At 35.4% G+C, this 14,061-nt stretch overlaps 1 protein-coding gene across 2 annotated transcripts in view; it reads right to left on the reverse strand.

Moving 5' to 3' along the window:
- Window positions 1-14,061, reverse strand: part of LOC145686752 (uncharacterized) — a 207,264-nt gene that overhangs the window by 40,620 nt on the left and 152,583 nt on the right. Inside the window, exon 2 of one of the 2 annotated variants that reach the window (XM_081760385.1) lies at window positions 6,304-6,650. The exons of the other annotated variant lie outside the window; for it this stretch is intronic. Coding sequence (XP_081616511.1) covers window positions 6,387-6,650 — 264 coding nt within the window. The 3' untranslated portion in view covers window positions 6,304-6,386. Of the gene's footprint in view, window positions 1-6,303; window positions 6,651-14,061 lie in introns of those variants that run through there. 2 annotated transcript variants of the gene reach the window in all.

Genomic DNA, 14,061 nt, shown 5'->3' on the forward strand with positions numbered 1-14,061 from the left:
GTAAACGCTGAAAGGTATATCAGACGTTGAATAAACAACATTCTTTATCAGAACGACCTTTTCTCTACAGAATAAATAAGGAACTGTGTAATAATAAAAGAGTATGTACAAAATGAATTTTTCAGTGTGAGAAATAACATGAAAATATTGCTTAAAACGATTAAAATTCATTTTATCTTACGTAATTCCGTTAGTACAGGGTGTGTCAAAACAACACCAAGATAAGACAAAAAATATAGACCAACCTGGGTGCACAAATGCTTCCTTTCGGAGTTAGAGGCTGTCGAAAACATTAAAAAAAAAAATGAACTTTAAAGGTCCACAGCTCCAAAACTATGGGACCTACCGTAATCGGGTCCAGACTTCACTTACGAACTAATATGTGCACTATCCAAAAATACATCTATTTCAGAATCCTAAGGTACTCACGAGGCAATTTTTATAGAGTGAGTTTGGCTACGGACATATAATTTGAAGTACTCTCCAACTACCTTTATAAAAATTGTTGCGGAAGTACCACAAGGTTCTGCAACTTGGATAGGGTATATACTAGTTCCTAAGTGAAGTCTTGACCCGACTACGGTAGGTCTCATAGTTTTGGAGCTATGGGCATTATAAAGTTCTTTTTTTTATGTTTTCGGCAGCTTATAACTCCTAAAGGAAGCATTTCTGCAGCCAGGTTGGTCTATACGTTTTATCTTATCTTGGTGTCAGGAATCACCTCCCAAACGTTATCGGTGTTGTTTTGAACCACCTCCTCCTCCTCCTCCTCTCTCTCTCTCTCTCTCTCTAGCTACACACAAGTACGTACATGGAATGAATTTATGCCAATATTTAGTCCCTTCTGCTATTTGTCTAGTTATTTTCTACTACTTGGTATGCAGAAACCAAATTACGCAACACGAAATGAAATTTCTTATTTTACGCAGTGGTAGATCCACGAGAACGGCAGTGGGAGCGACATCCACCAAAAAAGCTACCTTTTCATAGCCTACAGTATATATAAATTATTGCACTAGTTTATTCTGATTTCATGTAAAAATATTTATTTCAAGCCTACACCATTCGTCCAGGAGGCGATTCGCCCCCCTCCAAACGACTCTTTGGTTCCGCTAATGGTTTTACGTCCGTCCAGTATGTACTTCCGGCTATAGGGCACGAATGATTAATGGGGAAGTGATCGTCCAGAAGGCGATTTGCATCCCCCAAACAACCCTTCTGCTTCCGTTAATGATTTTCCATTCGACCATTATGCCCTTCAAGCTAAAGGAGACGGATGATTAACTGCGCGGCTATTCAAAGCGTTCGGAATGCGTTTTTATAGCTGATGCATACGCTTGGAACACGTTGACCATGTATTTAAATGCGAAGGGCTAATTACAATGCGCTACAAACGCGAAAGGAATAAAAACGCGCAGAAAACATCGGCCCGAGCGTATTTGGTGCGCTTCGGAACAATAGCCTGCCTGCTGTTTACAAGATATCTAAAGGAAAAGGGGAAAAAGAAAGACGTGTTGTCAGGCAAGGGGAATTTTAGCAAGAAACAGTTGCTTGGAAGATGTTTTGTGCAGAGTATTGGAGGACCCGGAAAAAGACCTGGAAACCCTAGCTGGCTCACAGTATGATTTATAATTCTGGTGGAAGTAAAATTACCGAGTAGCCACCTAGGTCGCGTTCGCTGCGGGGGCTATCGTATCGAAAACATATTCTCGAATAGCCATACACTAAGGGGGAAGTGATCATTCAGAAAAACTCATTGGACACATCATAAGTTCAAGTACATTTTGAACACTGAAGGCAGTTCGTACTAACCACAGGTAGGAGGCATTCTAGTCACTAGGTAATGTATAAAGTGTCCTAACACTGTTTAAAAGTCATTTCTGTGACCATATGTTCATTGGGTACAACAAGTTCAGGTATAATTTGAACACCTGAAGGACATTTTTGAACATGTTAAACATCCAAATCATAACCAAGTCATATTCAAACATTGATTTATTTTTTAAAGTGTACCACCTTCGGTTTCAGTATTAAATCTCCCATAATACAGGATGGCCGAACAGTAGGTATACACCCCTGCATTGATCTAGTATAACATTCTAGTTTAAGGGTAAAATATTTGCTTCAGCTGTTCCGAGCTTAAGATATAAGTAAAAACACATTAAGAACAAATAATAAAGAAACTAAGTCTATCTGATGGATAACAATAAGAAATGATACAAAATGCAATGAGCTGATCAGTACGGTACTGTATACCTACTTTTGGGCCACCCTGTATAACAAAACTAGTACAAAATAACGAAAACGTATTTTTTGAAGTGTGGTTTAGCATGTTTCATAATGTGAAGCGAAACTCATTTGTATAATGTTCATAGAAAGCAAAATCCATCATTCTCCAAGTAGGTTGGATTAGACACACTATCATGAAAAGATGATATGAAAATAGAAAGGAAACAGTGCTCACACATTAGCGCTGATCCTTTTAATCTAAGACCCAAAGAAGAAGGATACACATTGAAACGAATTACATGGTTTGTCTTTTGTTGTCCCATCTTTTAGAGGGTTCGTTTTGTCTGAAGGAAGAGAGAGAAACTGCCAAAAGACGCTGTAAGCCTCGAGGACATGCTTTTGATTCCAGAGTGTATACAAGTTAAGAAACTTCTGAATGAAGGAGACCAACATGGAGCTGCTCCTAAGATCCGAACTTTATCTTTCTAAACTCTTTGTTGACGATGAAAGAAAACTGGGTATTTACAGAGGGAAAGAGAAAGAGAGAGGGGAGGAAGAAGACAGCCGCCACCTGATGATATCATCCATGTACACTAAATCACTTCTGCTTTATCTTATCATTGTTTCATAAACAAGAAACAAGAAATATGGCTGAGCAAGAAAAGCGCTTTGTTACTTTCCTTGTATTCAGTTATGTCACGCATTTGACGCAAAAACACATTCAATGAAATACGAGTACCATTCTTTATACACGGTTATTTCATGTTATTACAGAATGATAGCAGCATTATTATCTCAACATATTTAAAAGCATTTGAGAATATTTCATAAACTACGTTGTGATTGCATGTACGTACACACATAGAGACGGATGTGTTTCACATTTAATTTATCGATTTGACAGTAAATAGTTGACAAATGGCAAGTAAGACTCTTCGTCCCTCTTTACTTGAATTTTATTGAATAATTGAAAGCCAATGAAGAGTAATAAATATTTAGAAACTGGGCCAAATAGTACCTTCAAAATGCTAATACATGAACTAAAACATTTAGAAACTGAACCAGATAATACCTTTAAAACTCTATTATGTGAACTAATCATTGTTTTCAAGATCTTTTGAATATAAATTTGGCTGTCCAACGATTATGACATGATAAACAGTGCACTTATAACCTCAGTCTGTAAGAAAAGGATTACTTAATAGCATTTTGTAGATACTTCGTGGTTCATTTCCTACATTTTGGACATACTTCATTGTCTAAGTTATTCACTAAAATAATGAATTATAATAAATATTGCAATAATGATTTAAGAATAATTTATAATATTAAGAACAATGCAATAGAATTAATAGCTTTGCTTACATAAAAAAAAACACGCTTTGCCCCTGGGAATAAAGTGATTACGATATCGTTTAAGAAGAAACTGCTAGGGATGCGCACGAGACGAGTCGAGACATCACTTTTACAGCACATTTTCGAGACAAGACAGCCACAAATCTTGTCTCGTGCGCATCCCTAGAAACTGCATCCTGGTGAATGTTATCGTGGTGTAAGGAAAATTGTGTTCTGGTGACTATTATCCTGGTGTAAGGAAACTGTATTTTAGTGTTATCGTAATGTAAAGAAAAAAACTGTTTGGGTGAATGTTATCGTGGTGTAAAGGAAAACTGTATTTTAGTGAACGTTATCGTAATGTACAGAAAAAATGGTGAATGTTATCGTAGTGGAAGTAAAAATACGAGGAAAAGAAAATCACTACTGGTGGATGGTGATGAAGGAGGTGATAAGGTCGACGTTAAAATTGAGAGAAACACGGTGGACCAAAACATGGTAAATGACCTGTCTTTGGTGACAATAGTTTTCATCAGGGGCATTTTTTATGTGCAAGACGTGCATTTGCTCGGAGCGGGTGGCAAAATCTGTCATAACTATATTATTTAAAACTAGCAGCGTTCACCCCGCTTCGCTGGGGTCACCCCGGAACGCAATAAACTTTGTTACTTAGATAATTTTTACTTTTTCGCTTTCAAGTGATATGATAAAAACCATAGAAGATTGCAGTAAATGTTAACATTATATCGCCTGTCATTTATGTTAACCCGCCGAGTGACATGGTCATGTGGGTTGCATATAAATACGGTTAGATTTAGCTATGATGAACTAATAACAAAGGATTTGTACGTATGGACACTTGAATGGTCAATTATCTCAAGACACTGGTAATTAAAAATTAAAGTGATATGATAAAAACCATCTAGGGTCCAAATCTTAATAACCCCCCAAAAATGAAAGAAATTGGTTCAGCCGTATTAGCGTGATGAGCTAACAAAGGATTTGTACGTTCTCTTTTATATATATAGATAAATATGTCTTGCTGGAAACAGACTTCATGATGATGGTAGTTAAATTTACTAAGCTGACTTTCTATTTGAATACTACATTCATAAATCATGTTTAGGTCGCATTAAGTTAAAGTCACATGGATAGTGCTAATAAGCAAATATTCAAACAAATCCCAACATGAATTGGTTGATTGTTGTCAAATACAGGTACTCAATTCTCAGACAATTCTGGAACACCTGTTCCACTCAGTTATCACAGTTTTGATATGAAAATTAGTCTTGTCTTTACCACAACCAGTTCTTTATTATTGAAGGTGGTAACAAGTTTTTTCTAAATAAAATTTTAACAGATGTAGAAGGAAAATCAAGAAATCAAGATAAAAGAGAAAATTGAAAACTGATATATTGAGATTGAAGCTCGGTATTGAATTTTATAGAAACGATTACCATCTTTCCTCTGCAGGTGTGTTTGCTTTATTTTTCACTAACATAATAGATTATTATTTAAAGAAAGAAAAAAAAAAAAAAGACACAACGAGATTGTACTTGTAGTGTGTATAGTGTGTAGTATTATTCTTGCCTTTCTAACACGTAACACTTCCCAAATGTAACACTTCAAAAACTTAGCAGGTAGATACTACACATAAAATAAACAAATACTTGTTTTTTTTATTTTCTGCGGAAAAAAGCTTTTAGGAGGCAAATGCCCCTATCCAAAATTTTGAAAGTTGGAGCCGGAAAGGCAACAAGTGGACCGAAGTGAACGAAATTGTGCATAGATATTGTAGACGTAAAATTAGGGAATAAAAACGGTTGTGTGGGACTGGAGCACGGGCACGTCCAAACCTTTGATCACAAAATATCAAAAGTGCTAATAACAGTGTCAGAAGTGCCTAAAACACTTTAAGAATTGCAACGAAATTTTGTGTAGGGACAATATGCAAAAAATAAACGAATACGTCTAGAATAAACGAATTCCCTCATTTTACGTCTAAAATATCTGTGCACAATTTAATTTACTACGGTCCAGTTTTTCTTGCCTTTCGGGTGTCAACTTAAAAAAATTTGGGTGGGAAGCTTTTGCCCCTAAAACCGTTTTTCTTTTCTCGCAGAAAATAAAAACACGTATTCGTTTATTTCATGTGTAGTATCTACCTGTCAAATTTTATCAAAATCTGAGTGTTACACTTGGGAAATGTTACACGTAAATGCGAGTGCACTTTCTCTCCCCTTCGTTGTTCATGATAAGGTAGCATACATAAAATCGTGGCTTTTAAGAGAGGGGTAGGCGCCAAATGATGTCATTTACGGGGCGTCAAATTTGCCTAGGGTCATCCCCTGGTCTTCATAACCTTGGTGTTATAAACAGCAAAACCAATCAATCAGAAGAAAAACAAATGATGCTATATGATTACGTTCAATTCATATTTCACTGTATTTCTAAATATGTTAAAGAGTGGAATGCCTCCTTTCAAGGACGAGACGAAAACAGAAAATACTAATGATATAATTTGTAGTTCTGAGAGTTTCTCTCTTTATCTCTCTATACGAATTACATTGTATTCTACACTGTCTACTATCCGTGTAATACATTTCCGCAATTGGGGAGGACAACACTACAACGCCCCGAAGAGTTTTTTTTTTTTTTATTTCACTCGAGAGCCAGCAGCGAACACAAATGAAAGAAAACAGAGAAGACAAAAAGGAAAGAGATAAAAATGAACAATGATATAGAGAAGAAAAAAATGGCGCCGAATAAGCGGGTAAAGTGGTTTTCGTCTGGCACGTATCCAGCAGCTACCACTAGCACATTCACTGTCTGTAAAAGAAACGAGAGGGGAAAGAGATACCCCTGGTGCTCTGCCAATACAGCATTGCAGTTATTTTTGAGTGACAGCCACTTTCGGGATCGGGAGTCAATGCCATTCCATGTTCTGTTTGATTTCTGTCTTTTGGAACTGGAAGTGCTGCTGGAAAATTGCAAAATCCAATTGATGCTATTAACTTCTCTCTCTCCATGATCCACCCCATTCGCCTACCTTCCGATAAACACGTATTGTTGTCAATTGAAATAAACTGAAACAAAATAGATGGAAAGAGGTCATTAGAAAAAACAGCATAACCACTACGAGATACAAGTTTCTTTTGGTATTTTTCCTTTTCAACTATTCTCAACACCAATAATAATAGCAGACACGTTATGACCAGATAAAAACTTGGTGATTGTTTAGCAGAGAAACGAATGAAAAATAAAGGGAGTTATACACTGTATTTAAAGATTTTTATATATGACGTACACGTACATTAAAAAATAAAATAATAAAAACACTGCTATTTTCTACGAGATACGCGGATAATGGTCACTGGCATTTAGTTTTAAAAGACAGTAATTACACAGTTCCATTTGTTTTTAATACCTCTCCTGCAGTTAAAATTGTGAAGAGATTCTATATACTCATGGAACAGAATGACAAAATAAATAGATAATAAATATTTGCATTGTTTACAAATTTCAGTGACAATTAACGCAACCACTTTCATCGGCAGACTTCCAAGATCGTGAGCCCGATTCCCCAGCTTAATAAATGAGCGCTATCCCATATGAACATGAGGAATCCTATAAGTGAACAAGGAACCCCAATAAGGCTAATGAGCGTTAATCATAACCGAATGCCAGTCTCATTAAGGATGATGGTGAGCCCGAGCCTTAGTAAGATAGAGCCTACTTAAGCATAAGATCGAGCCCATTTAGGATGATAACCATAAGATCTAGCTCATTTAGTGTAATAAGCGTAAGATCGAGCTCATTTAGGATAATAAGCATAAGATCGAGCTTATTTAGGATAATAAGGATAAGATCGAGTCCATTTAAGATAATAAACATAAGAGTGCGAGTTTCATTAAAGATAGTGAGCCCAAGCTCGATTGAGTGGAGTCTGAACTAGCGTAAGTATAATTGAAATTAGTGCGCGTGGAACTCATTGAGGATACGAGCTCTCGGGGTCGAGGACAATGAAGTTTAATAAATGTGATATGGAGTTAGTGTGAGCCTCAATTGAGATTAGTAAACAGTTTTCTTAGTTTTCCAGTTTCTTTTCCCGCCTTTCCTCTAAACATTCATGTGCGTGGTTACACACGCTTCATGTCGGCCGTGCTACTGGCATATTAATATTCTCTATCTTAAATATAGTAGCCCATCAGTGGAAAAGGTTGAGTACCCTTGGAATAGAATAATTACAATTCTAGCCACAACACGAAAATTGCTAATCACGAACTGTCCAACTCTATGGCCTACAGAACTCACAGGTTCAAAATGCTGCATTTACAAAAGCTCTCCGCTGACTTCTATCCTTAGACAACTGGATCCAGATTCTACTTCGTATCATATTTCTGCGAGATTCATCTTAATATTGTCTTCCCATCTGCTCCTAGGTCTTCCTAATGGTTGTTTTCCAGTTGAAACTTTGAAAGCGTTCCTACTTTCTTCCATTCTGGCTACATGACTTGCCAACCTGAGTCTCTAGATTTGATGACCCTAACAACGTTTGGTAAACCGTATAAATTATGTAGTTCCTTGTTATGAAGATTGCGCAATTCCCCATTCCCGTTCCTCTTGGGTCTGAATATTCGTCTCAGGATTTTTTTCTCAAATTCTTTCAGTGTACTTTCTTCCCTCAGAGTGACCGACCATGTTTCGCAATCACACAAGTCAACACGCACGATTTTATACTATATTTTAAGCTTCGAATTCTTCGACAGAATTCGCAACGACAAACTACTCTGAACTGAATAATAACACGAATTCCCTGCTTTTAGTCGACATTTAATTGTTAATGTTCTGTAATATTTCAATTGAATATTATATAGGTATATTTTTGATCTCAATACAAAGTGAAACAGAGTATTATTAACGAACTAAATTACATAAAAAAAATTCGCACACAATTATATCTTTGTTTTTAATACGTTCGTGTATAATTACATCAATTGCATATGTATTTATGAAATTATTAAATCATTTATGTCGGTCTACTTCCAAATGTAGAAACAATGACATCTAATTTATAAATCACTCTAAGCCACGCCTTCCAACAAATAAAAATCCTGTCTTCCTACTTCTGTTTTTCTTCGTTCTTTTTCTTCCTTTTGAATATCCGCTGTCCCCCTTCCTCTTTTCCCTGAATGCATCTACTGACTTTGTTTCTCTGGGAACATGAAGAGCCTTCATCTTCTGTCCCACGGTGGAATTGGAGCTACCTTTTGTATTCTAATGATGCACTGTTTCAATTTGCGATCACTTTCTCAAAGTCATACTTACAAACTTCATTTTACACCCAATCTAACACTTAGTACTAAGCAATTGAGTTAGTGGTTACTGTTTTTACGGTGTGTTCTTACGTGTTATTGCTGTGCTATTGTTTATTTTGTTATACCGTTCTTGGTGTTTTCCTTTCCGAATCTGTGATCGTTCTAAGATATTACTTTCTGAGTGAAATGAACTCAGAGTACTCAGAATAGCTCTTAACGTAAGTACTATTCTTTTCTGATCTCACTTTTTTTTTATCGAGTTCTCTTCAACACGCGAGTATTTTTTATTTTCGAGCAGATCCGCAATAAGAACTTTTTGTTAGGGAAGGTCGAAAGGAGAGATGCTAAAAAGCCGGCTTTTGGGAATGGAGAGTATTTCACATTAAAAAAAAAAAAAAAAAAAAAAAAAAAAAAAAAAAAAAAAAAAAAAGCGGACTTTGGGTGGAAAAACCAGAAATTTTCGCCTTTTGGATTCTACAACTAATTAGAACGTCCATACTTGTGAATCCTATATTCAGTCCGCGGGCTGGCTGTCTTGATTGTTTTTTTTTTTTCAGACAGCCTTGCAGTTGTTACCAGCAAGTGTAAGTTATGCAATTTTGACATCTTTTGTGTCGTTTTAGTTGCCTAACCATGTTATCAAGTACCTGAAAGTTATACATTTTGATATACCTGTGTGTTTTATTGGTTCCCTAAATTCAATCTGACGGACAAAAATAAGCACCATAAACGAAGAAACAAATACGAAATCATTTTTTAAATAAAATCTTGTTTACATCGCATTTTCCGTCCGCGACATATTTTATCCAGAGCTGCAGAGACTTCAGTTTACAAAATTAAGCCATAAATGGTATTTTGGATATAATGTTAGTTTAACATCATTATTCACAAAATTTCCTTCTTTCTGTACTATTATATCGTGTAAATATTTTTGAAGAAAGAAATTTTTGGTTAGCGTTTTAACTGTCCTCTCCTTCGAACGTTAACAGACTCAATAAATGTTATATATAGTTATAATTAAGTTTTAGTTTATTCTTAAATTTTAAAAGATAATTTTATTACAATAAGTGTATTATATTTTCAGAACAGTTAATTAACACTACTCATGTTTTCACTAAAATATTATGCTCTTGAATGTTCATTTAATAGCAATATAAACAACTTGTTGGAATTAGATAACCCAGTGCGTTGACTGATTTGTGTTTTTTTCTATGTCACGGAATGAGCGATTTTTCTTTGATTCTTGACTTCTTTCAGAATTTTCTCTTCAGAACGCAGTAATTAAATATTTATTCATGTTATAATGAGAAAACAAGGATGAAACGCACTGTTATCTCTCCACTAAAACTGAAATAGTTCAAAAAGGTCAAAACTTCCCAGACAAAAAAGCTGACGAAAAATTCGATTCTTTTATGAAGAATAAAAGATAAAACACACGTATTATTAAAAAGATTTATAAAGGTTTATCAGGGGAGAGGGATGGAATCCGTGTACTCCCCAGTGGGTGAATCCTTGCTTTCGAGTGACGATAGGAGAAAACAAAGTATAATGATCGTGAGGGGAAAAAGAAATAGAACTTGAGATTTCAACAGATTTACATGTTTTACGACTCCTACATGCCAGAAGAGTGTTTTTTGAATGCTGTTCGTCTACCTACTTACGGACCATTTAGTTCAATCATACCTACTTAAGGACCATATTCGAATCAACTACTAAACTTAAGATTTTTACAAGATACTGTAAACTTTTCTTTCCTTTTCTTCCTATTTCCAAAAATAAATATAATTTACTGCACTGTTAAAAATAATTTCTTAAATTTGAGAAATCGCTTCTTATCTGTGCCCCGAGACAATATTTTCTTAAAAATGAGATTTGGCAATTCACATTCACAAGGAAAGTAACAATATATTTTCTTGCTGCACTTTATACAACCTCATCTACTTTTCTTTATTTCTCATTAATGAGAGTTTCTAAGAAAAGATATTCTTGGTGCACAGATAAGAAATGTTTTCTCAGATTTAAGAAAGTATTTTTGACAGTGTGGATAGTGAAAATGACAAGTTGTGATTTTCTCTTAAACAGCTCTAACTATTTTCTTTACTATTTCATTCATCGATGTTTCATACCATACTGTAGGGCATTTTAAATCTTATTTCTGTAAGAAAAATTCAGAAGGGGTAGTTTATTCTGGGAAGCTAGTTCTCTTAGAACTGTTTTTTCAGAAAAGTCTCAAGTGATTTTATTCAATTTCATAAAGAAATTTTTAGTGTCATTTCTCATTAAAAGAAACATCTAAGGTGGAAGTTTAATCTTGAAGTAAAGTTTCTTTCGACGATTTTCTCAAATATGATTGAGGTATTTTTTTAAAAAAATATATATATATATTATTTACAATCCTATTAAGTTGCGTAAGCCATTTCTCATTAAAAGAATCCTCAAAGGATAGTGAAAATTATTTATATTGACAATTTTCTCAAATGTGACTCCAGCGGCTTTGTTCATATTTTATAGTTCTAAAATATGACATAAGTCATTTCTCAGGGACGCCACAAGAAATAATTTATTCTTGGGAGTGAGATTTCTCCAGAGGATGTTTTCCGAAAACACCTTATATTATGTTCACATTTCATACATATAGGTTTTATTAATAACCCTACAGTACGAGATAAGGATTTTTTTATTAGAAAATTCCCAAGGGGAAGTTTACTCTTTGGGGTGAGTTTTCTTCGGGCAAAGATTTCTGAAAATACCTTTACATTTCAGAAATGGGAACGAGAGACTTTAACGCGGTGGCTTGTGCCTTTTCTGTACCTGTGTACTTTAGTGCACGCAAACTCAGATATGATTTCTGGTTCAGTACAGGAATTTCGGGGTCGGTCCAGCATCCTGTAGCTTTCGGGAAGCTACCTGAGTTAAAAGGAAAATAATTCTAGTCTAGAGAATCAGTAACACAGAGTGGCGCAGGAAAACAAGAAAATTTTAATTCACGTAAAATGCACTAATCAACACAGGAAATAAATTTAATGCTCACAATCTAAAACATTAAATGTAGAGAATATGCCATCATCAATGCCCTTAGCTATGGCACTTGCATCTTACTTTGACGACATCGGAAAGATTTGACCCACCTCGGCATATGCTCAGTGTACTACGTCTTGAGAAACGGCAGTCAGCCCTTCTTTGACCCTTCTTCAACAGTTCTTTTTAAGTTGGGAGTAAGTATGCTTTGTTGAACTAAGGATAACATGCTAAGGGTCTACACATAAATTGCCTCTTTTGTTCGGATATATAACCTATATTATTATTATACAGAAGAGTAAAAATGACTTAATCATCATCACCCAGGCCATACTATTGACACGAACATGAAATTTGGACAAATTATTTTATTCTTCTTGTCTCGAAAGAATGGGTATGGAAGATTATTATTATTTCGTTTCTGAATCTTGGGTAAAACATTTTTTTTTCCGCTAAGAATAAAGTGTCTCTTGAATCCGTGAAGTTAGGGAAATATAACTTTGCATATAAATTTCTCATTAAAAATTAATGAAGATATATTTCACTGTTTTCGAAAATTCTCTAAACCAGCAAGGGGGGCTGGAGGGGTCTAGCGCAGTGATCTATTATCTGTGAAACTAACTGTTAGTAGGCGAAATGATCCAACTTTAACAAAATACGTATCGAATATACTCAGAAATGTAATGCTCTCAATAATTAAAAAACAAACAAACAAACAAACAAACCAACACACACACACACACACACACATATATATATATATATAACCCTGAAACGAAGTTGCAGTAAGATATGTATGTAATTGGTAATTATAGTGAGTCATTATTTATCTTTCCGAATGATGATTTGTAACTAAAGCACCAACTTCCTTGGATACTGAAACGTCACCTGACGAAGATATAAACTCAATGTTCCTTTTCGCTCCAGAGTAATAACTTGAGTTAATTGGAAGATTAGTTGGCAGATGGTTTCGGTGGGAAACAAAGGAAGCTTTCTCAAGGTATACGTAATTCAAGGATTTGTTGCCCAAACATGGCTAGAATTCAGAATATTTTAGCAAACACATTCTTACCATTGCTTATTTACGAACATGGTGGCTCAGTGGTAGAGTGCTTACCTTTGGTGCGCGGAGTCCTTAGTTCGAGCCCCGGCCAAATGTTTGTATTGGGCAACATTGTGCCCATGAGTTTTTGTGGCATACTCAGTTTCTTCCCACATTTTTATTCCACCAATTATTCCACGATAATTCACTTGCCTCAATCATCCGTCTCCCTTAGCATAATGGGCATAATCGTGGGACATTAAATCAAAATATTTCATTTCATTTTCATTGATATTTGTCTTCTTGAGTGTTCTGGCCAAAGACAAGTTTCTAGGCCACTTGAACTAATATAGCTACACGAGACCAATAGACCAGGGATAGGGTGGACAGTTACTTTGCTCTCGTTCGCAAAGGGCTGTGTCATACTTGAAATTAACAGCTGGATTAGAGGCGTAAGTTGAGATTGGAGCTTATGGATTCCACGTATAAAACTGTAAGTCAGGACTGGTGTCATGGCTTTGTGATCCAGTTGCATTGGAGGTGAGTTAGCAAGGTGGGGAACGGTCCACACTGTGTCGCATTATGGTCTGTGTGCCATCATGGTTTGGAGCCCTTGGTAATTGTAGGTTCCGTTACTCATAATCTCAGGGTTTCTTAAAGAAAAAGAACAAGAACTTAGTTTCTTTCTTTATAATGATCGTGAGCATTATATTTCTGAGTATATACGATATGTATTCTCTTAAAGTTGGATCATTTCGCTTATTAACCGTTATTTCCACAGATATTAACGATAAATGCGAATGAAAATGGAAAAGTGGACTGTTTCACATCATAAAGATGTAGACATCAAAACTTTTTAACTCGTTGATTGTGTTTTGTGGTGAAAATATTCATGAGCTGTTGCTTGCTTACCGTGAATTTAAAAGTAAAGTTATTGAAGTTCTTAACAGTGAGGATAAGGAAGTTGACATTGTATCATTGTTAAACAGTTTAAAAGTTAACTACAGGTCTTTTGCTGTCAGCTCGTTACGTTGAATATGGTAGCCAGTCTCGAGTGTTGATGCCGAGATATTCTTTTCCAAGTATAATATGATTGTTACTGACAGGAGAATAAACTTA

This window comes from Thermobia domestica, chromosome 5 (genome assembly GCF_964235325.1).
Source record: "Thermobia domestica chromosome 5, izTheDome1.hap1.1, whole genome shotgun sequence".
In the NCBI taxonomy this organism is placed as follows: domain Eukaryota; kingdom Metazoa; phylum Arthropoda; class Insecta; order Zygentoma; family Lepismatidae; genus Thermobia; species Thermobia domestica.